Genomic DNA, 26,068 nt, shown 5'->3' with positions numbered 1-26,068 from the left:
TGTGTGAGAAGGGTTATTTGGGGGCTCTCCCATACCCCAGGGCCTCCACCAGCTGATCTGGTCAATCACACCTTAACCTGGCCATAATTCCAGGAAGCTAATGAAAGGGAACTGGCAGGAAAGGCTCAGTGCCTGCTGTAGCAATGAGTGACCAAGCAGATCCTGAAAGCTGTAAAAGGTTTTAAGGGGATCAATATTCTCTGTGCTTTCATTTCTAACTGGGCTTTATTGCAGGGCTCCAATTCATGTAGTTCATTAGATGGACTCAGATGGAGTTTCTGTAACTGAGTTTATACTCCTAGGGCATAGGATCAAAATAGCAGCAGCAAGCAATTGCCAAGGCCCCTAGAACTCATCTGGAGAAGTAATTGCAAGAGTGCTGAAGCATTAGACTTCAAAGAAACATAGATGTGGCTAAATCAGTATTATTAATTGCATTTAAGTTTACCAAAAACGTTATCTGCCATGTTAAGTGTCACTTTGAAAACCACTCAATGCCATGAAATAGATATTTCAACTAGTTTGTAGTTACCACTTGCATTCTGTGGCAAGTATTTTCTGGGTCTTCGTGAATCCCGTAAGTAAACAGCTCCTAAACAGCAACTATATCAGCTGGAGTTACATCATCTCTAGTTCGCTCATTCTCATGAGAGCATGCCCAAAACACCAAACTAGTGGAAACAATGAATACACAATGGAGAAGATGAGGCCTGTTGCACCTCCTTATCTACCTTAGGTCTGCGTAGACTGAGACTTTGAACTCCACTGCAAAACATCTGTGGAAAACATTAGTCAAGTGTGTGTGTGGGGAAGGCCCCAAGAAAGTAACCCCAACATAGAGTGCTTATGTGTATCTGATCAGATAAAAGCGCCACCCAGCCCATTAACCTGTTTCTGTCAGTGACCCAGACCAGGTGTTTAGGGAAAAAAAAACATAAGAACAGGGCAATTACATGGTGCTACTCTCCCAAAATGGATTAGCATCCTGAGCCAGGGCTCACATCCTTGCATTTAACAACCATTGACAGATTTCTCTTTATGGGGCTTGTTTAAGTAAGTAGGAAGAGGGGTGTGTTTCAATTCTTAGAAAATCTTCTGCATTAACTAGTTAGCACCACTTATTGCTCTTGTTAGGGTGGGTGTCAGCATTTGATGGCAAGTAGGGCAAAAGATATCAGTTAGGTGAATGCATGTGTGAGGGAGGGAAAGGGGGAATTGGTCTGAGGTGCTGAGCGTGAAGCTAGCTCAGCTGGTATTGGGCTGGGACCTGCATTTTACTGTTATATTATGCCAGGAGCTAGAAGGGAGCCTGGGTAAGTCACACAGGTAGTTTTTTTCAATCTGAATTACATGTCAAACACTTTTGAGGCTGAACCTCCATTCTCCCTGCAACTATATTTAAGTAGCATCTAACTTTTAATGACAGCATGCCTGGAGGTAGTAACAAATTTTCTACAGAAACAGGTTAAACTGAGAACTCAGGTTTATGGAGCTTAAAAAGTTTTATTTGAGGTGTCTTGCAGGGCAGTGGGTTGTTGATAAAAACTCTGCTGGCTACTGTTCCCCCACAGGAGGAATCTGGATTTCCAAATGACATGGATACGCTTCCCATAGTTTGGGAGGATTGGGACTGAGGAGCGAGACAGACAGAAGGCAGCTGCTTAGGTTATGCAATATGCTAACAAGATGATAAGGCCATTAATTATAAGATGGATGGAGGCACCTATTTTTCCTTGGGATTTTCAGAAGGGAAGTATTTCCTGGAGCTATGGTTGACTTCATTTGGGTGCTTGTCTGCCAAGAAAAGGAGCAACACAGGTTCATGGTTAATGTAGCTCCTGCTTTGCTTATTTCAGACAGACTTTGAGTCCTCTGCAATATCCCAGGTGAGTGTCCTCATTAAGAGCAACTGCTTTGTTGATATGTCTCTCCCTTAAGCTTTCTAGGTGAAGTTGTTTCATTTTGTATGAATAATGAATGCTTTTAGTTGGAGATGATAGAGGGTGCGCTGAGTGATTACTGAACAACTAAGTGTGTTGTAAACACATAAATAACACATGCAATTTTAGAGGCATTAAATGATTCATTCTTGGTTAAGAGTAAGCATATATCATTACCACAGTACGAAAGATTGGTAAACTTCATTTAGAGTTGCAGGTGTCCAGAATGATAACTATGTTTGATCAAAGACTAACCTGGACAGGAAAACATGCAGAAAACTGCTAGCATGAGGAAGAGACAAAGCAATTTCTTGTATGAGAAGAAATAACCAATCACAAATTATTAATTTAGCAAATTTGTGATAGGGAGTAACTGGTTTTCCTGGAAGATGAGGGGACAAGTACTTGGAGAAAGAAGATAAAAAGATGCTACTAGTACAAAGGGGATAGAAATTCAAATTAAATTCACTTGGCTCGGAATCTAGAAGGATACTAATGAACTGAGAATTGTGTTCTGGAGCAGCATTACAAGCCAGGCAAGGAAAGCTGCATTGGTTTGGTGCTGGCTAAACTTCTGGAGATGATGGGGTTACAGAAGAAACAATTCTGGACTTGAGAAAAGCACTCATTCAAAGAGAAGACTTGAATACTGACTCTGCTTGTTACGCTCTGGTTACGTCTTGGTGCTTCTGCTATGTTCTAGTGTTACAGTGGAATAGATGTACAAGCTAAGAATTCCCTCAGATATCAAGTTCATGTACTGAGAGAGGAAAGGTTTCTTCCCTCCCCCCTTCCCTTCCTGCTCAGAACCTGAGAGTAGGCGTAGCTAAAAATGAAATGTGGAACAAGGTTTATTTCTGGTTCTATTAGTGTTGACTTTCCTCTTCCCCCTGCAAGTACAATACTGGATACTGCATTAGGATGCCTTTGCCTCCCAGTGACATTAGTGGGGGTGTTAGGTTGGGGGCTGGGGCACAGGTGTGATTGCTTTTCTCTCCATTGTCACACATGGCCTGTTTCTTATCTTCCCCTGGTATTTTGCAATGTCCTTGAGCTTTCCCTATCAGAACATCACAGATTTCTGAGGTCTTTTCTCTCTCATACAGATTTTTTTTTTAATTTGTTGAGGGCTGGAAAGGCTTGTGGGGTGTGCGAGCGTGTGGGGGTTGGGGTACTGCATCTGGGTGTCAGGTCTGATTACCTTAAAACTAAACCTCTATGAAAAGGCGTATTGTATTTGTGCGGCAAGGTTTTGGTAGCTGGGGCTGCAGACGTGGCGTCTGTGAGAAGCTGCTGGAAGCTTCCCGTATGTCTGATAGAGCCAATGCCAACTGGCTCCAACACCGACCTGCTGCTGGCCAAGGCTGAGCCCATCAGTGATGGTGGTACCGTGTCTGGGATAACAGATTTAAGAAGGGGGGGGGGGAAATCCCTGTGTAACGTCAGCCAGAGAGAGGAGTGAGAACATGTGAGAGAAACAGCCCTGCAGACACCGAGGTCAGTGAAGGAGGGGAGGAGGTGCTCTGGGTGCCAGAGCAGAGATTCCCCTGCAGCCCATGATGGTCTGTGGTGGAGCAGACATCCCCCTGCAGCCCATGGAGGACCCCACCCCAGAGCAGGTGGATGCCTGAAGGAGGCTGTGACCCCGTGGGAAGCCCGCACTGGAGCAGGCTCCTGGCAGGAGCTGTGGAGAGAGAAGGCCGTGCTGGAGCAGGTTTGCTGGCAGGCTTTGTGACCCTGCGGGGGACCCGTGCTGGAGCAGGGGAAGAGTGTGTCACTGAAATCAGGAATAAACCTCGTAACACCAATGTAGTGTTAAAAGGCAGGCATTCTTTATTTATGGAGCAGGATGCACGGGGGATTGCTCTTCCTAACCTGCATACCATCAGATCTCATTGTGCCAGTTAAGTACATGCTCCATATACATATTAATTAGTTTTCCCATAAAAGATATACATAATCATCCTATGCAGATGTCATTTGTCTATGCCTGTTGGTGTCTCCGGGTGGTTGTCAGGGGTCTCTGGATGAAGGATATACTCTTCATCACTGTGCCTGCTAGTTAACCCTTGCTTTTGAGCAAACTCAGTTCTGAGATTACGTATGTACTATCCTTGAGGGATGGTCTGTTTCAGTGTTTGCTCTGCAGTTCCTTATCTCTATGGTTCTGTACATCTGCTTTCCTTAAGGTCAAATGTCATTGTAACTTTGTTTAGGCGCTTCTTATCTTGAGGCCTTTCTGGCTCCCCCAAAGCAACAAGTTTTAGTCATCGTGCAGGCTGTTCCTGTTAAGGTTACCTCATTATCCTGGTTAAGTTTTGGCTCCGGGCCCCAGCGTTTCTTGAGCTACACTAGATTGCATTAGTAACACCCAACCATTTATTCCCTGAATCACTGCTACCTAAAAAATGAGGCTTTAATCCTTAAAACAGAGGTTTGGACCCTGAAAGTGATGGTTTGGGATCTAAAAATTAGGCTTTGAGCCTTAAAAGAGGGGCTCTGACAGAAACATATTATCTATTGTTTCATTCGCATTAATGATTAACTAATGACTAAAATACAGATTAAAGAATACACTGATTGTCCCCAGGCTTAATGTTCAGTTGGATAGTATAGCCACAGCCATGGTTGGTTAACTCCATCACCCTGGTTACATGAGGAGTCTTCCTCCTGAGGAGGAAGGAGCAGCAGAGACATTGTGTGATGAACTGACCCCAACCCCCATTCGCTATCCCCCCCTGCACTGCTGGTGGGAAAGAGGTAGAGAATTGGGGAGTAAAGTTGAGTCTGGGAAGAAGGGAGGGGTGGGAGGAAGAGGTTTTAAGACTTCGGTTTATTTCTCATTACCCTACTCTGATTTGATTGTTAATAAATTAAGCTAATTTCCCCAAGTCAACTCTGGTTTGCCTGTGACAGTAATTGCTGAGTGATCTCTCCCCTCTTCTTATCTTGACCTGCAAGCTTTTTGTTAGATTTTCTCTCCCCTCCCCAGTTGAGGAGTGATAGAGCAGCTTTGGTAGGCACCTGGCCAGGGTCAACCCACCACACAAGGCAGTATTCTCAGTGTCCCATGTGAACCTTCATTCATTCAAAGAGAATATCAGAACAAGATCAAATCTAACTGTTCTGCACCCTGCCTTTGTCACTGGGGATTAGTTGCACTTTCTGTAGTCTAGTGAATCCTACTATTGTGTCATGCAAACCTACTCATGAGTATGTGACAGCCTGCCATTTGCAGCATTGTCCTAGGTGGCCTGGGGGACTCTGCCCACATGAAATTAGTCAGAGTAGGGATTCAAAGCTGAGGTTTTCCACTTTTCAGGACATGGGATGTTCTGGTAGTGAGTCCAATAGAATGATGGATAAATTAGTTTGGAAGAAAGCTCCAGAAGTCACCTAGTCACAAATCCTGCTCAGATCAGGTTCCTCAGTGCTGTGTCCAGTCAGGCCTTGAACATCTCTGAGGATGGATATTCCCCAACCTCTCAGGGCAACATCTTTGTTTTGGGAGTGTGTGAAACCCAATCCCCTAGGTAATTAAGCAGGTAATAGTTCAAACTTAGGAGCCCATTTCCTGCACAGTCAATGGAGTGATGCAGAAGCTGTCTGAACAGGAATCAAATACACTAGATAGAAGCACTGGTACATTAGAGATCTAGGCCATACAAGTGTCATATTCAGCCAGTGGCAGAGTCCAGAAACACAGCTTCCCACAGTACATAGCCCAATTTTTACTCTTTTCCAGGTTGTGTTGACTTAGATGGCACAAACACAAGGCATGCAGCTGCTACACAGCGTTCCAGAAGCTGCGCTTATGTCACTGATGTTTGCTGAGGTGACAGAACACAGTAATAACCTTAGTTGGAAGGACTATGGAGACACTGTGGAGATTGCAGCAGCAGATCAACTAGGGCATGTACAAAATTGGTAATAAACTCCTTGCTAATGCTCTACCAGGGATGGCACTCAGCTGGGATATGCAGCATGCAAGTTTTACTTATGTGTCATGTGCAAACTCAGCACAAATAGTAGGAATAAAACCTATAAACTGGAGCTGTGCCCAAACCTCATCCAGAGAAACTGTTCATACAGGCATAGTTCAGGCTACAGTAACGAGAAAACTAATTGCTGGAATATGATGCTTCCCTGTAACAAATCCAGATGGGGCTTGCTTTAACTTCAATCCTTTTCAGACATAGTGAATATGAAGCATTTATTAATGGGTCAGAAGAGAAAGCTGCCTTGTACTACACACAGGCAAACATCTCAATTTGGTGGCAGATTCATTTCCCTGCTATTTCAGTGAATGGTGCATTATATTCAGCCAACACCAAGTAACATCACAGCAGACAAGACACAGTGTAGAAAATCTAAGAGAACTGACTAATGTGGCAGAGCTTTAAAATAACTTTCTATTTCAACAGGTGTACTAGTTATATGTAAACTGCAAGAGTACAAGTTATTTCTCTCTTTAAGATAAATAATGAAGTCAGCACCCCAGACTTCAAGGGACACTGGGTACCTAAGGCAAGCAGTGCTGATGCTCAGTGAGGCTGAGAATCAAGGACTCAGTCGCTAGCCTCAGCCATATACCATCTCCTGCTGGAGAATTGCTAAATTATGCTCCCTGGCCCTGGAGATACTTCCCCCACCCCAGCCTATGATAATAGTAAGACAGAATTTAATGCTCTCCAAGGTCTAGCAGTACCAGTATCAGGTACCTTTGATTTTTCACTGTTTATTAGCTTTCTTGATGGATTATTTGGATTTCCAACATAGCTGAGTCCCACTGCAGTCAGGCTGTTACTCAGTGGGAATTGCAAATGTACGTAACTATTTACGTACTCTAAAGCAAAGCAGCTGGAGCATTCACCTTCTGCCTCTTGAGAGTAAGTCATCTTAGGGAGCATCCGTACTTTCAGTGCATCATGAAGTAGCTCATTGCTTGGCACATGGTAATGAGATCACAATGAGGAACTTTCTTCTTTCTAATGCAAGTGAAAAATCTGGTGGTTCTTCCAACCTAAAAAATACTGCGTGTGGTAAAGTCTCCTCTTGCTGTAAACAGGTTTTTTCTGAAGCACATATATTAGTTACTGACAAAGATAACAAGGTGATCTTGGCTCCTACTTACCTTTTCCCCACTGTACATGACAGTGGCATTAAACACGAGAACAGACTCATGTAATGATGGGGATGCTCCTTTCCTGCTGTGCTTATGATATGTTGTGATGGATGTAGTGATTTCAGACTATTTTAAAAGAACATGATGATGGTAGAAACTGTAGACAAGTATTTTAACTACCTAGTTTATTTCACCCTCCAAGCAGGAATACAAACTCAATTTCGCTTTTTACCTTCTTGCTTGCTGAAGGACGCTGCAGAGTGAGATTCCTGTGAGAATGGTCCTGTTGTTATTGTGGTGTCAAATACAACTCAAATTCTAATCCTAGGGGGGTTACATTAGACCAAGGTCCTTGAACTGGCTGCAAGATTTAGGCCTGTACCAAAGGAATAATTAAAGTAAGCAACAGAATAGTGTCAGGCATCCTGCCCCAGTGCATTACTGAGCATGCAATGGGAGGTAAAATGGTCCTTTGTGTGTATATATATTAAAAAAATATAGATGACAATTCATCTACTGTTTTCTGCAACAGCATCTACCACACTTGACCTGGTTCTCAAAGCCTCAGATGAGACTTTGGTTTTCTTTTTTTTTTTTTTAAGTGACAGGCTACTCTGCTTGTTGGTGTCTATTGGCTGCCATCCTCTTCCCCACAACACCCAATGTCTCTTTTGTATGTAGCGTAGAGCAGCATTATGCTTCTCAACAGCAGTGACCAGCTCAGTCACCTCACTGAACTTTGTGTTACCATTTACTGAGTAACTAGCCAGGCCAAGAAATGAGTTGTACCATTCTGGTCATGCCTCCACCTGAAATCAGTAGTAGGCAGCCCAGTGTCTGCATGAGGACTTGCCTATTCCATGATTAGAAAAGATGCAGCATGTTCCACGGCTCCATAAGCCATGCTGAAGCCAGGCAAGCATCTCAGTTGCTCTGTACTGCAGGCGATGGATGAGGTCTCATACATCTCATTGAACTCAGGCCAGGCTTGCTTAAATGACTTGCTTTTAAAAAAGAAAATGTATTAAGTATTTCCACCCTTGGAAATACTGGGTCTCTGGATTCTATTCTTTAGCCCTGCTTTACAATACTGTATGACCCTCAAGCAGAAACAGCAGATACAACTTATCATCTCCTCCCACGCTGTAGCAGGTATGACCAACACTGCTGCTCGTACCTATCCTTTATGTAGGAAGCACCAGCCTCCCACAGGGAAAGAGTGCATGGGCTGACAGGTTATTTTCTGATATACTTTCTATAATCATGCAATTTACTTATGGCTTTCCTTACAAAATGCTGCTGACAAACCTCACTTTTAAAGTAGCCAAACTCAGGCAAATGCTTGGCACATCTTAGTAGAAGTGCAGTCCTACGCCTCCAGGACAGCTGCAACTGGACAAAGTCCAAAATGCGCTGCTGTTGTCCTTTACCGGAAAGGAGCCAAGAAGAAAACTGGAGAGTAGTTTTTCACCTGGCCTGCTAGAGCAGACCATGTTACTAGAATGCCAGGCTACTACCACATTTTATGTTTCCAAATGCTCATAACCCTCTTCACTGTATTTCTGAAGGCAGTGATTATTGCTGACAGCTTTCCAGATTCTTCTTTCTAACCAGTTGCACATCAGGTAGATGCTGCAGCATGTTTTCTCCTTCCAGAGTATTCAGTCAGCTGCTCAGGTAAGCAACACATCTGTTGTTTCATGAATAGCTGATCACGTAAAAGGCAACTCTAAAGGAATATGGAGAACAGCAGCTCTAGAACTATGCACTAGTTTTAATTAGTAGCTTATTTCGGGGGGGGTGTGGGGTGTGGTGTGTCAACTTGTAGCTGGGTGACAACGGGGGAAAAGCGATGATGCCCAAGTCTCTTCTCTTAAAGTGGTCTATAGACAATACCTTTGTACCAGCAAAATCAAGTCTGGCTCCAGAGGTATAAAAGGAACATTTACTTGCATTTTCCAATTCTGTGAAAACTTCAATTACTGAGATGACCGTAGAAGTTTGTTTGTTTGTTTTTTTTTTACAAATTCCTGTGAATTAATCTTGAAGGTAAAGCTTGTTTACCTTCTACTTTCCAAAAAACATACCTTCACAAAGTCTCTTTCATAAAGGAGAAAAGTTTATTACCACCTGCTTTAAAGCACCTTCTTCCAATTTTCTGCTCTAACATGAGAAATTCACGTTTTGTACTTCTTCCATGGCCTTAGTTTGCACAGATGTTATACTAGAGCCAAAACCAAGAAAGAGCAATATTTTTCTTCTTTTAATCAGACTGAACTTTAGGTTGTCTTTGAAGGAAAAGCTGTGGTGTGTTCCAAGTTACGGGGTACTACAGATTCAGCGTGCTCCTTGCACTTTTCACAATAAGGAAAGAGCCCACATTGCTGGTTTTCTTTAAATTGAAAGCAAGCTCACAGAACGAGGAAAATATTAAATCACTAATTTTAATGTGACAGGAAGCGAGAAGGGATGTTTATTTGGCTTCACTTAAAGACTAAAAAAAATCACATCCTACTTAGCACCTTGAATGATCCATGAGAATAACAGAATTTTTTTGAAAAATTGTAAATATTTATCAGAAGTAAAACCTAATGTGTCAGGAAAGAACGTGTTATTTTACTGCTTGCTATCCAGGAGGAGAAGCTATACAAGCTGTTTAAATAACACTGCTTATATTAAACCTGAATGTTACTATATGGGGCAACAGTGAATTTTGTAGGTTTTACTTAGTGTCAAGCTGCATTTGAATATAAAACTTCCATACATATTTAAGTAACCTTAAGTGGATTAATATACTTCTGACCTACTGTTTTGAAAATTACTATTTATTACAAAGGAAGCATGGTTTTACATTAGCAGATTGAATTGATTCTGGGTCACTACAACTGCAGAGCTAGTAGACCTAGTCTCCAGTTTGTATTCCTGTTAGGGAAAAAAGTTTAACACACCCTCCTGATATCTTTCTAGGAATTTCTGTCTCTTCAGTAATTTGATTCCAAGTCTTCAGCAACTATTACTTACCACTTAGTGAAGCCATTTTCATTAAAGCCTTACTATAGACAGCCAAATTGACCTCAGATTCTTTCAAGCCAATCCATTTGCTGAGAGGTCCATCAAAAACTATTGGTGTCTGTCAGGAAGTGAAGTGCACTGGAGAGAACTACCTTCCTCTGTTAATCCTGGAACTGCTCCTGGTTCAGTATACCTCCACAGTCTAAGACCCAAATCTGTACCTATAGTAGAGAAACTCTAGACTAACGCAAAGGCACAAAGTACCATGCCAGCCTTGCTTTTCTACCTGCTGTACTTTTTGGTCTAATGTGTCTTCCAGTCCCAACTTTTTCAGTACAGCAAAATTACAGAGACATCAGTGTTCAAGATATCCAGGGCAAATATAATTTGACAGTGTGTGCAAGCAGTTAAGTCCTTATGCTTTGTATAAATAAAATGCTGTTTGGGGCAGATTCCCATCAAAACAATTTGCTTTGCCTATTCCTTCCCCAGGGGAAGGCTGGAAGTAGACTAATTCATGGGGTCTGTTATGTGATATGTTCAACCTGCTCTCACCCATCACCTATGCCAGAGCAGACACACTTACCTGAATATAAATGTCTTATAGAAAGATCAAGTGTAGAGTGCAAGAGGGTTGCTGTGTTTCCCAGAGATCCCCAGGAAAGACAGTAGTCAAGACTAGGCCAGAGAAGTAAACTCGGCTGGTCAGAACTGGAGCCATTCTGCAATACAGCAAACACCTGTTGGTTCAGCCTCTTGAGCCCTGCTCTTTGGCAACCAGGCAAGAGAGATTTAATTTGTTGTTTGGCAGAAAATACAAAATTCAGCACTCAAGTTTAACTAAAGGGTAGGTTCTTTATTCCGCATTAAGACTGTCTCAAGGACATAACTAAATGTTGGAAACGCCACTGAAGGGCACATACAGTGAACATGGTCAAGTACAATGTGAACAGCCCCAGGGGTTCAAACAAGGTAGGGCCATTAGCTAATCAGCGGTAAAACCAAATTAAAACTGCCGAATATGTTGCACTTTCTTCTCCATTTACACAGAAAAAAAGTCAAACCCAACAAAATCCTTGCATCTCTAACAATACATTCAGTCCTGGCTAAAGAGCTTAACAAGATGGCAACAGGATGACTATAATACAAAACGTTCACTACTACACTCTGTACACACCTGTTGTCCAAGCCCTCCCCCAAACCCATGTAATGATAGTGCCCCCATTATTTGCTTGCTTGCTGGGCCTGCCTGCGGAGGAGGACGTAGATCTTCTCCTTTATCCAGTCTTTATTGTACGGCTGGTATGTCTGAGTATCAGCACGGTAACTAGAGAGAAAAAAAGGAATTAATGTCACATCAGTCTTGTCCTGTAGTACATCTACTAGAAGAACTGCCTACACAATTAAGCGTCTTCAAGTGTATGAGGCAGAAAGTTGCATACAGAACACAAGTAATATCAGAAGTAGATCGGAATTGCCACTTATCAGGGATTTATTCTGTTCCCTAAAAACCAACTACCCAGCAGATCAGGAAGAACCTGAAATAAAACCACATGCTCCAAGGACTGCTGAGTGACTGGATCACAGTGTGTTCATGTTTTAATTCATAATATAATTCCTTATGGCAGACAACAAATGGAGCACCTTAATATTCTGGAGCTCAGAATGAAGAATAGTTCCAGCAGGAAACAATATAATTTGTCTTGATGAGCCAAAAACTTCTTCAACACTACTTAAAGCAAGCGTTCATGTGAGTTTTCAAGTGTTCCACTTCTGTTTGGAATTTTTAGAAAAGGAATAAAAGCACAGTTTTCCAGGAGCAAAGGTAGACTCATAGATGGGTGACAAAGGATTCTTTCCAGTTGGCAGTGACAGCAAGTTGGCATATACCAAAAGAGGATGCTTCATAACAAGCAAACTAAAAGCAAGAACCCACAGACTCATTTTCTTTGCTACTCAGAGATAGTTGATAAAAGTAATCCATTAGCGAGATACCTTGCCAGGGCCAGAGAACTCAGTTACTCAAGATACTGTTGAATTGAAGCAGAATTAGACTGGAAAATGAAAGCAAACTGTGTGAAGTTATCTGTGTAAATTCACATCTTCCTTTTCCCCCTTAGTTGTTGAAGTTGAATGTGTTTTTGATAAAGATGGTACTTTCAGTGAATGCTTCAAGAACTACAGAAGTCCTGGTCGGTCTTTAAATTTCAGCACACATATTTCTAACCAGATAAGGGTGAGATGGTCACTGGTAAGAAGCTAAGTAAAAATCCAAATTAACTCAATTCAGAATAATTTACAGTTCTTATCTAAGGCAAAAACCCTAAGCATACTGTTTCTAAGAAAGCCTTGTTATTTAAAACCCAGCATGACTGGTTCAAGGCCATGGAAAGAGTTTCAGTATATACTGATATAGTAGCAGTCAGTAGCAGTTCCAGTGTAGCGTAAGAAGTGTTCATTTCAGCACCAATCCATTCGTAATGCTACACTGTGAGACCAGATAGCAAGTACTTTAGGAACCTCCATGAACACAAGACGTGTCTGGTATGCTATGTGTGCCATCTGGTGGAACACTATAAGCTGAAGTAGAATTTGGCACGATGCTGAGTTTACAAGCCTAATTAAGAAAGGCACAAGACTGTATTAGAAAACAGTTGCTAATTCCTAAAGCAAGGAGCAAGTTTCAGTCTGTTAGATGAACTAAACCAAAGTGTGTATTTCAAACTGCATCAGCCCAGCACTACACCTGAAGACCAAACGTGGCAAAATGTCTAGGAACAAGGTAACTCTGCAGAAACTGTAATGCTGTTTTACTTATTCTGCTGAAAACTTTGGTAAATGGCATTTGTGATAAATCACTACCAGTAACATAGATTCTGCATGTACATCAGAATGCAAAGGAAAGAAATCCGATGTTTTTTAAAACAGGTTTTTATTTTAAATGGGAATTAACTGGCAAAGGTTGTTCACTGTGCAGCTGCACAGTTACTTGCACTGGGATTTCAGGCAGAGCAGTGCAGCTGCAGGAATGCCCACACCAGATACTCACTGTCATAAAAAGAGTTTCTGGAATTTTGTGCCAAGTATTGTGTCTTTTGTTATTTGAATATGAGATTTGTATTCTTAGTCCTACAGAATTTCTGCAAAGTTGATACCACTGTCGTATTAAACCATTACCTTGAAATTTATGGTATGGAAAGTCCTCAAGATCTAGACTAAGTGATTTAGTTACAATGTTAAATTGCGCTCTGAATAGTGACATTTAGCATTTGATTTCACCGTACAGTCAGAATGGAAAGTACACAAGACCACCTTTGCCTGCCCACAACTTTAACACACAGATGAGAACTGGAGATAATGTATTCACAAGAACACTCAAACAATTGGCTAGGGCTCTCTGGAGGATTGATCTGTTCCTTGATCATGTCATTAGGATTTACAGAAAATTCCATCTTGTTGTACCTTGATCAAAACAAACAATTGGCTGCAACACGCTTCGAAATGCTTCTACCATACCACTAGTGAAGCCCTCAGCTGAATAAAATTCTGTAATCATTATTCCTCCTTAAGAATCGGACCAACTGCACCAAGATGGATACAGCCCCAATTTAAACAGATTCTAGCATTAATAAAGTACATAGCTGTAATATTAAACTGTTGGACCTCTGTATTTGAAATGCTGGGTGCTTCCATGTGACTAAAATCCAAGTGGAACCGTCAGTTTCTAAGCTTTCTTCAATGCAGTTAATTGGATTAGGCAACATGGTGTGCCAGCTGCCACACTGCTGCCCTACTAACACAGTTATTGCAAAAAACCCCAGAATCTTGCCAGATTTACCATGAAACATGTAAAAATTTACATGGAAGACTTCTGACTTCTCTAAGTCACTGAAAAACAGACTTGTACAACTGAACTTACACAAGACAGCTGAGGTCTGCCAAGTCATCAATGAAGTCAAACAACTGGCTGATATCGTATGTAATGGATGGACTGTTGGGATTCATTCTCTTCAGGTGCTCTTCATACATTTTACAGACTCCTACAGAGAAAAAAAGGTTAACAATGCAATATTAAAAAACCAAAAACTGTATTTGCTGAAACTTCTTTAGCTATTGAACCACAGATATCAGGAGAGTTTAGAGATGACTACCATGAAAGCAGAGACATAAACTTCTTACTCAGGTTTTGTGGAGTTGAAATGCTTTTGTTCTACCTATTTGCACTGAAACTTAAGACTAATACTATAAAATCAGGTAGAATGTGTAGACAGAAGCATCTAGACAAAAAAGTTTCAGTTCTGTCACAGATGGAACTTTCCATGCAGTAAGCTCCAATGGAAACATGAAATTCCTTCTAATAACTTTAAGACAGCAATGGCAACATATATTCCTGAGGTACGAGTTCCTGAGAAAGAGAAGAACTAATGTCAAATAAAACTACTCAAATCTCAGAAGAGAGATCGCTCTTGATGAAAGAGTTAAACAGGGCTACTGAGGTAAGAGCTACAACACAAGCCTGTATATGAATTTAAATTAGTTTTATTTAAGCTAGCACATAAATAATTCAGATACAGTTGAGAAGAATAGAATATTAACGTGAACATGGAGGCTTTACAAGGTCTTCATTATGCTTTTGTTTGCCTTACAAAACTTCCTGGAATTATAATTTTTTAATGTAAGAGAACTTCCACATTTAAACCATACAGCCACAGTATTTCAATCTTCTTTCCAAGCTCACTATATGTCCCTCAAAGTCATGCAGGAATTTTTCTCTGGTACACACACCACAAGGCTGCAAATTATGTATCAACTGCACACATAATTTTATGTATTATTTTCAGTAGCAATCTTTCCTTTGCATGGCTAGCACAAAAACTAGTGATTTAGGCTCTGATCCTGAAATTAAATGCATTCAGGCAAGTCTGCTACATGGCCACACCAAGAATATTGACTACATTCCCAAATTGAATGTGGTTCAATCTAGTTAAATTAAAATAAATATAAAAAGGAAGTTTTTTAGAAACAAAGAATAACTATTTTTTAGTTTGTTAAAACATTACTAAACTAAGTATGAGAGTTTTGCAGTTTTTTGTGAATTATTTTGGGAAAACATGAACAGCAATTAATTTTCTTACTAAGTTTGGGAATATGTCAAAAATGGGATTTTAACAACAGTTTTTTACTACCGTGTCTGCACCCACCTTCCATGCACTCATTCACTGACTCGTAATCAGCATATGTTCGGCCTTCTGGCCTCTTGGTAGGCTGGACAAGTAGAATTGTGTGAGACTGAAAAACAATACAAAACACCAAGAAAACAGGATACTTGCAAAATTTGAATGACTTTTTTTTTGTTGTTTGAATTATTTATCTGAATGAAGCACTAAAAAGCATAACAGTAAACCACTGAACTAGCAATCAACTGAGACATTTTCCAAATAGTATTTACTGTTTCATAGAAGCTGTGTTAATAATTTTTGTTTCCAATCAGTCCTATCAATCCTTGCGTAACTTTAAAATGTGTAAAAGCACCAGCAAAGCAGCCATTGTGTTGAAAAAATACCACAGAAATAGTAGTTTCTATCTAAATGCAAAAGCAAAGCAATAAAGTCAATGTACAAAAGCTACACCATTAGTGCATTAACTTATTTTATTCCAAATGCAAGCTGTTAGTGTGATTTTTAAGCACTCCAGTTAAAGAGCAAGAAGGGAGTCTGTCTAAACTTCACTGTCAGTCTCACCTTAAAGATTTTAACACAAATAGCTATTCTGAGTTATTCATTCAACTTCAAGGGAGCACGAATTATATAAGAAATCCAAACTTAGTATTAAAAATTATTTCCTGCAAAATAGATGCACTGATTTTTCATATTTCAGTGAGTCTACCAAACCAGTAATTATGGCACAGACAACTGTTCCAAATGTCAAAGTCTTTAAGCTTGTTCTTCTGCAGGAAAGATTTAGATGATTGTACAGCCTGTGGCTTGTGTTATTACTGTAATATTTTTCACTTGGCTAAAGCAAGTAATTTGAGCAAACAAGGAAGGTTTTTGAAGTGTATACAATCTGTGATCTAATTAACAGGTTACAGAGTGCAGAAAGTTTGCAAGCACAGTACACTACAAAACACCGTTTCCAGCGCTGCTAATTTGATCCAACATTTTCAAAGCTAATGTAAAAAGGTGAGGTAATGAAAAAAGGAAATAAAGGTGAGCACACAACATATAATATTAATGGAGGCAACAGGAGAGTGAGGCACACTGGAAACAGATGCCAAAGCATATTACTGGGCTTAAATTAATCAGCTGCTTATAGAAAAATACTGACCCACACTTAGGACAGATCAGTGAAGATACCAGTTCAGTGTATCAGTGTTCAGAAAAATGACAAATATTAGGCTTTACAAGGAACATGTAAGAAAAGAGTACAAATTTTTATACCATGACTGATAGCACTCCCATGCTTGGAGTAGAGTTTTCAGTTCTTTAAATTCTGTCTCAAATAATGTGGTAGAAGGAGATTCAGAGAAGCCCAGGAAAAAAGTTACATAGAGAAACAGAAGCAGCAAGGCTTTTCCCAACCAGAAATGGAAAAAGAAGGGCATTCAGAGCTACACACTGTAACAAAAATCATATGAAGGAGACTAGGCCATTTAAATCCACTTTCATGTATGCCTGAGGGTACTAGATTTGAAAGGGATACCCCAAGGGGGGCTGGTATCTGGCTGTTCCTGAGAGCACTGCGCCTGAACAGGCATGTGTTACCAGGGAGTCCAAACAGATTCTGCCAAACTTTATTATAAAGTACCTTTTCCAGCACTATCATTTATGCTTGCTGCTCACTGATGACAAGGCTTGGTTCCAGGACTTGCAACTCTGATTTTCAGGGATCGTTTGACTAAGGATTCCTTATAAACAATGGACAAGGTACACCAGCCACTTCAGTCAGTGTGTTCTAAAAAGAGCTTTGTTATTTTAGCATCAGAGTGCTTTGCAATCTCCGTTTATAGTGTCTGACTACATCCAGGCTAAAATCAGTATGTAAAAAAAGTTGGGTTTCTTTGACAAAACCTAAGAGACCATAGATAAAATGGAACTGAGCAGAAGCTACAGAACTGTATCTTAATTGAGTGAATTCAGATTACAGAAAAAAATATCCGTGAGCCAGATATGTAAGCCTGTTCTTTTAGAACTTTAAGGCAGATGTTATTTGGGCTTCTGACTTTAAACTGTTTATCACTTCAGACACTTTACAATACCCATATCAGATCCTGGCCTGGAATGTTTTTAAATTAATACCCTTGGGACCATCTGTATTGTAGAACCAATTGATTACATCTCAAACTTTTCCATGGGAACTTCCCACTATTTTACCTTAAGGGAAAAAAATTGCTTGATTTGATAAAATTGCTCCTCCTCTCCTACCACAGAAGTGTAAAAAATTGACAAGTTCAGGAGCCTGAGAGAAGTTTCCTCAAACTATAACCTGCCCTATTGAATATGTGCCTAGGTGACAGGGCAAAACTCAGTGTGATTAATAACTATGATGTTTTCCTATAGGTATAAATCTTATTGTTAGGAAAAAGAAAAACCAAACCAAGAGAAGATCCATAAACCTTCATGCATTAGGACCAGGTTATCTGGAAAAGCCCAAATGTGGACTCTTATTATTCTCACGCACACACCAGGTTTTCTTGCATTTTCTTTTAAAGCACAGTTGTACAGGCTGCTGTTAAGCAGGACACTGAAAAACATACCACGTGGTTATACTGCACCAATTTTGCATTTCTAGAGAATGCTATCGAAAGTGCTCCAATTATTGAAGGCACGACTCTGTAAAAATGGTTAAGGCAGTGCTGACAGCTAAATCGGCAGGACTGAGGCAGTGTCTGCCCAAAGAGGCTTCTACCAAACGTGATCTATTCGACAATAAAGTAAAAGAAATAATTAAAAAGGAAGAAAAGGAAGTATTGTAATAAGATGTGCAGTGATGCGAATAGAGGTAGTATACCACACACCCAAATGCCTTTCAGTTATTCCTGATAGGCAAAAAAGCGGTTCAAGTGTCTTCTTTTGCTTTGGACAACAGGACAGGGCTCGTAGCTGCTCGTCCTAGCAGAAGCTAACTGCTTTCGAGCAAGCACCAGACAGATGCAGAACTTTGCTGCAAACCCAGAAGCAGTTCTCCTTCCACCGCAGGGCAGCAACTTGCCTCAGCATGTTCAAATTTATTAGATGGATGCAACAAACTGTAGCGACTGGTGGGGCTTTGTGCCTCCGCGTGCCATGCAAGCAGCCCCACGGCGCAAGCCGCCGTATCTCCCTCCCCCAAGCACTGGGGAGGAGCAGGGGAAGCGGCATGGGCTGAATAAGTTTCCATTAGCGTCAAGCAGCCATTTGAGGCAGGCGCACCTCACGGATCCGCGGGCGCTGAGGAAGGGCCGCCAAGGCGTTTTGCCGCCCGCCCGCCCGAGCCCGGAGCGCGCCGCGGCCTTCCCCGCCACCCACCGCGCCTGCCTGCCTGCCTTCCTTCCCTCCCGCCCGCGCTACCGCCGGCCGCCCCCCAGCCTAGGGGGAAGAGAAGGCATCCCAGAGCGCTCTCCCCGACCCCCTGGGAGACGGCGGCCCCCTCCGCCGCCCGCCCGCTCACCATCAGGGCTCCCACTCCTCAGCACCGCCGCGGAGAAGAGGCGCGCGACGATCCCCCACAACCCCGCGCGCCCGCCGGAAGCGCTGCCCTAACGGCCCGCCATAGAGATGGCGGCGCCACAGGGTGCGGCGCTGAGGATGCTGGGAGTGGCCGGCGCTCGCATCTTGGTATGTCGACAAAGGAAACGAGGTTTTTTTCTAAGGAATAACGACGGACCGCGTGAGCCTGGCGAAACAGGGTGTAGCGGCCAGAGACGGGAGCTGAGACATAGGGAAGCGTCTGTTTTACGACTGTATCCCTATAGAAGAGCTGAGAGACTGATGAAGGGGAACATCCCCCCTCAGAAGGCGCCGAGAGCTGGGTGATAAAAGTGTATAGTCGGGGAGGACAACGAATCGGGATGATAAGAACTGAAATTAAGATCCTTTAGGTGAACTCTCCTCATTATAATACTAAAAATCATGCCACTAGGCTAGGAACCCCCCCTACTCAAATAAGGCCCTCACTCTGAGCATGCGTGGTAAATTTAAAGGAAGCTGTACCTTTAATGTGACATCAGAAAGAAACTACCCAATTATTAGCTACGGGGGCGGGAGTATCGACTGTGACTGGCATGTTTAGCTGTATAAATACCTTGCAGTTTCTCGGTGCGGGGTGCTGGCTTTGGGGAGTTGCCACCAAGCACCTTTGGTGAAAAAAAGAGCTCCATTAGCCCCCCCCCCCCCGCGGTGCGTGGTTCAGCGTTGGGCTCCCGGGCGGAGCAGCCCACTCGTCGGGGGAACGACGGCGCCGGGAGGGCGGGAAGGAGGGAGGGGGCGGGGCGGGTGGCCATTTTTGACGAGGGACCTGCTCCTTCCCGTCCCGCCCTCAGCCCCCCCTTCTTGAAGCTGGCAGCGCGCGGTGGGAAAGGGGCGCGGTGCGCCCCGGAAGGGGAAGCGCTGGGTCACCGTGGTGCCACTTGGCCTCCGAGGCGGTGGCGGGGGGACGTGGGTAGCGCGCGCCGGTCCCGCAGCCTCCTTTCCGCCCCCAGCCCCCGCCTTGTCGCCGCCGGCGCGGTCCGCCTCAGGCCGCCCCTCCGCCCGGAGCCGCCTTGGCGCCGGCTGTTCCCCCCCGACTCCCCCTGGGGGTGGTGGGGTGCGGGGGAAGGTCCCGCCGCCTCAGGTGAGGGCCGTTCCCGCCCTCCGTCTCCCTACCCGCTGTCCTACCTCCCTTTGCAGCGGTGCCGGGCGGCACTAGCGGGATAGCGGTTGTTGAATGCTGGCCCCGGAGGAGTCGCCGCTGGGGGCCGAGCCAGCTGGAGCCACCGGGCGAGACAGACATGGCTGAACGCCTTTCCTGGGAGCTCGGTGTCTGCACGGGTTAAGGAGTGCGGGGCGAGGTGGAAAAGTTGCTGTTGAGTTTCACTTTAAGGGACCAGACAGAAAGCAGCGAAATGGATGACTTCCGCTCCATCTGCCTGCTGTCTCTGGCCATGCTGGTCGCCTGCTATGTGGCAGGAATTATCCCCTTGGCGGTCAATTTTTCCGAGGTAAGACAGCTTTGCTAAACTGCTCGCTAGTTGCTTAGAATAGCGAAACAGAGTAGTGGAACCTAGACGGGGAGAGATACCAGGAGGAGTTAGTGCTCTCCCCTTCCAATTACAGCAGTGCTGGTAGAGGTGATCTTGTAACTTTACAAGAATTTTAAGGAAGTTGCGGATGCAATGCTAACGTTCATCCAAAATTGTAAAATTATGCTTATTTTACAATGTATATAAAAGCTATTTAGGCATGCCAAATTTGATCCAAGTGTCTCAGGTACAGATGAAGCAAAGTGCCAGCACATAGTGGGGAGGGGCTGGTAGCAGCTGGACATAATTCTTAGAGCTTGCGTCGGGAACTTCTGAAGTCGGGTTAACTTTTAATACGTGTCTCAACTTCTATTATGTCTTAAATCAGGGCTTCTAAAAACAGTGCGGAGACGTTCTCAGAAAACTTTGGTTTGGTTCACAATTTTGTTCACAAGTGGTGCTGCTAAAATGTTAAAGTTTAACTCTTTGATTACAACACCATTTCAAGTTGTGCTTCTATGTCATGGAACTCAAGGCATTGGTTTGGAAAAATACCTTGGGTAGGTAAGTTGTTAAAGGGAAGGGAGGCTTTTATGGCTTGAATGAGCTTCCAAGCAGTACGGGAGTTCAGAAGTGAATGTATTTGTTTCAAAGAGGTTATTGTTGAGGGGATTATGATTGTTAGAGTTTTTGAAAGTCTTCTAATATCCTCTGATGCCCGAAGGGTTTTTGTCTTTCTAAGTGATTGATTGCTGCATACAGGTGTGGTGTACGCAGAGTTTAGCTTTTCTGCGGTAGTAAGAGCTCTCTTACAAGAGCTTTCCTCTTTCTCCTGGGAGCAGTGCTGCTTTTGGAAGGTGAAGTTCTGGAAGAGGGATGTGACTTGTTCTTCCACCAAGTCACAGAGCTGGTTGCAACTGTCCTTTGGTCCCATTATTACTAGAGGTTCTGGGAGTGGTAGACTCTGAACAGCATGGAAGGAACAGTGCAACTCAGCTAATGGATTGAAATATGAGAATATATTCTGAAGTCTCTATGTGAACATTAGCATTGTTCTGTTTTGCCAGTGCTTTGATGGACCTTCCGGTGTATGACTTCAAGGCTGTTGCTTCCACTGTCTTGCTCTTCAAAACTTACTTTTGCCCTGAAGTTTACAAAGGATGTTCTTGCACATCTGCTGAGAACACTGCTAGCATGCTACTGTTGTCTCTTTTGGTATTTAATTCTGCATTTCCTCATGTATGTGCTTGATAGTTACCTGTTGTTTATGACATTATATTCATGAGATATATTCAGCTATATATGTGGTTTGGAGGTAGACTTCTTGATCTCTGTTTATGTGGCTTATTTATATAGTTGAATCAGGGGACTCCTTAATCTTTTGGGGCTCCCAACAGCTGCAGGAATACAGATCTGTTGTGGATCCAGAACCATAGCACTCTGTGTAAGCAGTAATTGCATATTTATTAGCCTTTTGTGTGTAGTATTTTACTGATGGTACATGCATGTGCAATCAAGCTTATTGTGGTATCTTAAACTCTCAGAAATTCTTGATTCAGTTTTACACTTGTCTTAAATAGCATGTGGATCCTTAAAATATCCTATGCTGGTTTAAAAGAGGAGCTGAATCTCTCTGCAAATTATTTGCAAATACAAACTAATCCTGGAAGTGTTTAATTAGAAGTTAGAATGGTTTTGTTTGAAATGATTGCTTAGGTCTGTGTAATTGAAACCGGGCAATTTGAAACTGAAATGTCTGTTTGGACTGTGCATTCTGTGGTTTGCAAAAAGTTTTGCAGCTGGCCTTAGTGAGGAAAAAATGTCTTCTCCCACTGGCCACTTATAATGGGTAGAAAACAAAAATGAATGCTTTACATAACATACCCCAGGTGCTGGTGAACAATAAAATTATTCATTAGGGTTAATACATTTCCTCAGATCAGTGTGTTTTTTTGCCATGGAACCTATTGGTTGTGTTCTGCTTTCATGCTGGTTTCTAATCTTTTTATTAGATTTGGATATTCTTGAAAATATAAAACTCCAGCAAAGCCAAGTATGACTAAACGTTGGTGGTAAGAAGTTACAGACTGAACAGGGCTTCACTTTGTTTCTGTATGCAGATGTACCCTTTCAGCTTAATCCTAATTTACAGTACTCTGTTGGGCTAACTTTGGGCTGGAAGCAATGCTATACCAGTTCTTGAGGCAATCTTCGAAGTTGTAGCCTAAATGCAGAAAAATAAAATCGAGTTCCAGCAGTTTGAATCTTTTGCTGGTCTAACAGAGGTGGGCAGCGTTGACTGGGCTGGGACTGCTTGCTGCTGAAGGTGGGTGTGAGTTTTTGCTAGGTCCAAGTAAGAGTTTCAGTACCATGCAGATTTAAACCAAATACTGAGTTCTGGAACAGCTTGCTAGTTTGAGGAATTAGATTTTTCCCATGCATTTTTTTAACACTATTTACTGTGTTGCTCTTGCTTTTAACAAGAGACACACAAGTGGTTTTGTAACTGAAATTGTTTGATTCCTTGGATCAAACTAGATGACTTTTGCCTGTCTGGGTAGGCTGCAATTATTAGATTGCTACATTCACTGTGTCTAAGTGTTTTGTAGTGAAAAGGAGTTGGAGACTTCTCTTGAAACAGTAACTTGTTAGTGTGTATTATTTTCATGGATCTTTAAAATTCACAGATGCCCAAATAAAAGCAAGCAGTGTTTTATATTTGCAGTTGTAATAAAACAGTATTACTTCTGACACTTATTCCCCCTGGTGTTTATATATATAAATATGTAAAAGGGATTATAGTGCTGCAGTGTTAAAATAATTGTTTTTCCTTGCACGATACTATATTTTTGCAAAACAACTTTATGAACATTGGGTATTGAACATTATCTTTTCATGTAGATTGCCACTGTATAACAATTTACCAAGAATAACTGTTATATATGCCAGTGTACAGTGCATGTTTGTGGAAACTTCACAGGTGTTTTCATCTCTTGCATACTACTATTTGAATTTACCCCAGTAATGCTCTAATTGTTTCCTTCTGGTCACATCTGGCTTGCTTTCAGTGAGCTAGTTGTGCATCTCTTCAGAGCCTCCCATTTCTTCTGTGCAAGTGTTGCCTATTTTGGTGAGATTAAACAACTCATGTCACTGTGGTGCTTGAAGGACAACGGGCAACATAATGAGGATACAGAACAAGTGTTTTCCTGTTAGTCAAACACTGACCTCTGTCTCCAGATCCTCAGTAGTTAATGTTAGTATTTCGGTAGCACCTAGATGTCTCTTTATGCATGGAAGATGATGATGGTTCTGCCACAAAATGTATGCTACACAGTTGTTACAAGGATCTAAACTCCCGTGGTTGCTGCATGCGACATGAAAAGGGCTGTTACAGAAAAGATGAGAAACAGCCTCTGCAAGTTTCTGTGTTCTAGAGTCTACTAGATATTTATATAACTGGGTTTTCAGTGGATGACTTTGACTTCAGGCTGTGAGTGCTATAGTCACAAGGAAGTAAAAAGTAATAGTAAATTGTTCTTATATTGATAAACGGAATTGAGTCAGGTTGGGAGGGGTGATACCTCTCTAAGCTTTTTGCCCAAAATTAGACTATGACGATAACCCTTACTAATAGTAGCAAGGTCTTAAAAACGTTGTGTGTTCTTTAGTCTTTACTATAAAAACATTGTGTATTTTTTGTTAAAGCTTAATTGCAAATTTACAATACTTATCCAACAAATCTATTTTAAATCTTGACTTTGCAGAGGAGAAGGGGGAGTGCCGTGGTCTGTAATTACCTGGAGAGTGGAAAATCATTTTATATTGCCCTAAATGACGTTACAGTCCTTAATTCCTTTTAAAATGTTACTGGAAGGCTTAGAAATTATTGTAAAAACCATAAGCACCGTTCTGCATTTGTGCATCTCCTAATCAGACTAAGAGGGAAAAAACCATAAAATGTATGTTAGCACCATTATCCGTTTGACTGGTGCCGTTTCCTTATTCAAACTCTAATTTGAGCAAGCCTTTCAAAATTATGGTTTTATAGTTCTAGTTTTTGGACCTATTTTTGGGTTTCAGTCACTTGTGTCATATTTTATAGCTACCTGACATCCTGCAAGTGTTGTGGTACTGTAATTTGAAAACTTCACCTGGTACCTCTTTCTTTTTTTTAATACATGGAACACATAATCAGGTCTTTCAAGTACCAAAAAAAGGTATCTTGCTCTTAAATTACCTTTTTGTCCATGGTTTTATGTTTTTAAAGAAAGTCTGTTCTTCAATTATACCCTGCTAAATAGAAGGCCATTAAAGTATGGCAGTTTTAAGGACAAGCTTCTGGATGGGAGTGGCTGTTTCTTTTAGGGACTGAAATGTAGTTCACCTATCATGTGAATGTCTTATAACAGCTTAACTTCACTCCTTGTGTTCCTAAACCTGTAGGTGAAAGTACAGCTCCAGCTGCTTTTCCTTTAAAACCTTTCTTTTATCTTGTGGTAGTCCTAAAGCTTTTCTGTGTTATATAAATATGGCTAAACTGTTTATATTAATAATTGTTGGATGTATTTGTAGATGCGTGTACATTATTGGTTCTCTTATCTTTCTGTTTTTGTCTTGGTAATTTAGTTTTCTTTCGTGTATCTTCCTTTATTTGGATTGGCTTTTTTAGAGAACAGCCAATCTATCTTGCGCTGTGCCATACCTAGCAGATATTTTAGGGAACTTGTGCGTTTAAGTATGACTGCTAGTAGGAAGGATACATTTGAAAACAAATGCAGAATGGAAAGAAAACAGAGTTGAGAACATACTTTAAAATTCAGGCACTTTCAATCTTTCTTTGTCTCTGCAGGCCTCACAGTTTGAGGCCTGAGAAGGTGAATTAGACCCCAATAATCATTATTGCCAAATACAGCAATTCTTGCTGTTTTCAAGTATGCTGTGTTTCATTTCTTGTCTGATTTTAGCAGTCGAATGGGTCACTTAACTTTCATTTTCTATTTCAGCTGATTGCATTGGACACTGGATATGTTAACTTTTCAGAAAGTTAATTGTTAGAAATGTAGGACTATCCTACTGGGGCTCTGAATAAAAATCAGCAAGAGGTTTTGTGGATCATTTGCTCCCCCCTGCTCTCTTCCCCCTGCCCAGTCTCTCTGTGAGTGATGGAGAAGAAAGAAAGCATTTTCATTCTTAAAGATGATACTTGTTTTGTACTTGTTTGCAGGAGAGATTAAAGTTGGTGACTGTTCTGGGTGCTGGGCTGCTGTGTGGAACTGCCTTGGCTGTCATTGTGCCAGAAGGAGTACATGCACTTTATGAAGACATTTTGGAGGGTAAGAACCAAACCCATGTCTGCAGATGATCTTGTTTGAGATAACATAGATCGTGGTGCTAGAGTATACTGGGGCTTTTTTCTAGGGCTTTTAACGGAAGATTGAGAGGGCTTCACAGCAGCGTGACACAAAGCTGGCATAGAATCACAAAACTGCCATAGGTGTGATATTGTATGTTTATGGTGATTTGAGAGAGAAAAGTGATCACACTATGGATCAGATGACTCTTGCTGAGTGATCCAGTCATTTGCAGATCCAGGTACCCTACTGTTCATGGAACCACAGCCTTTTATGCCAGGTCATGTGTAGCGTTGCTCATTCTGGGGAGTTAAAGCTTTAACATTCACTGGAGCTTCAAAGGAGGTATAAGGATGCCTTTGGCAGAGAATGAAACGGTGGACTACTTGCTGTTGCTTTTTGTAGTTTAGATCACTTCTCATTAAAGCAATCGCAGGAA

General features: G+C 41.9%; 2 protein-coding genes across 4 annotated transcripts in view; one reads left to right on the top strand and one right to left on the bottom strand.

Annotated features, from left to right (window-relative positions):
* Window positions 1–10,912: 10,912 nt before the first annotated feature.
* ERH (ERH mRNA splicing and mitosis factor) lies at window positions 10,913–18,855 on the bottom strand. 2 transcript variants are annotated; one of them, XM_064460028.1, is made up of 4 exons: window positions 18,727–18,855; window positions 15,279–15,366; window positions 13,997–14,117; window positions 10,913–11,404 (listed from the first exon to the last, which is right to left on the bottom strand). In XM_064460028.1, exons 1-4 carry the CDS (start codon window positions 18,727–18,729, stop codon window positions 11,302–11,304), a joined length of 315 nt encoding a protein of 104 aa, XP_064316098.1. In that variant the 5' UTR covers window positions 18,730–18,855; the 3' UTR covers window positions 10,913–11,301. The 2 variants fall into 2 exon arrangements, with proteins under 2 accessions (XP_064316098.1, XP_064316097.1); XM_064460027.1 differs by lacking the exon at window positions 18,727–18,855 and adding an exon at window positions 17,762–17,791.
* Window positions 18,800–26,068, top strand: part of SLC39A9 (solute carrier family 39 member 9) — a 25,885-nt gene continuing 18,616 nt past the window's right edge. The window contains exons 1-2 of one of the 2 annotated variants that reach the window (XM_064460026.1): window positions 18,800–18,893; window positions 25,503–25,611. In XM_064460026.1, the coding sequence (XP_064316096.1) occupies window positions 18,834–18,893; window positions 25,503–25,611 (169 nt within the window). In that variant the 5' untranslated portion in view covers window positions 18,800–18,833. Of the gene's footprint in view, window positions 18,894–19,617; window positions 20,255–25,502; window positions 25,612–26,068 lie in introns of those variants that run through there. The other variant, XM_064460025.1, reaches the window with a different exon arrangement.

Source organism: Phalacrocorax carbo, chromosome 9 (genome assembly GCF_963921805.1).
Source record: "Phalacrocorax carbo chromosome 9, bPhaCar2.1, whole genome shotgun sequence".
NCBI lineage: Eukaryota > Metazoa > Chordata > Aves > Suliformes > Phalacrocoracidae > Phalacrocorax > Phalacrocorax carbo.
The sequence above is the reverse complement of the archived record's forward strand: the minus strand, read 5'-3'. Positions and strand labels throughout refer to the sequence as shown.

Coding starts and splice junctions, on each gene's coding strand:
- ERH (XM_064460027.1), bottom strand. Junction 14,118..15,278: donor AGTGAATGAGTGCATGGAAG/GTGGGTGCAGAC, acceptor TTTTCTCTGTAG/GAGTCTGTAAAATGTATGAA. Junction 11,405..13,996: donor GCAGACCTCAGCTGTCTTGT/GTAAGTTCAGTT, acceptor TTTTCTCTCTAG/TTACCGTGCTGATACTCAGA.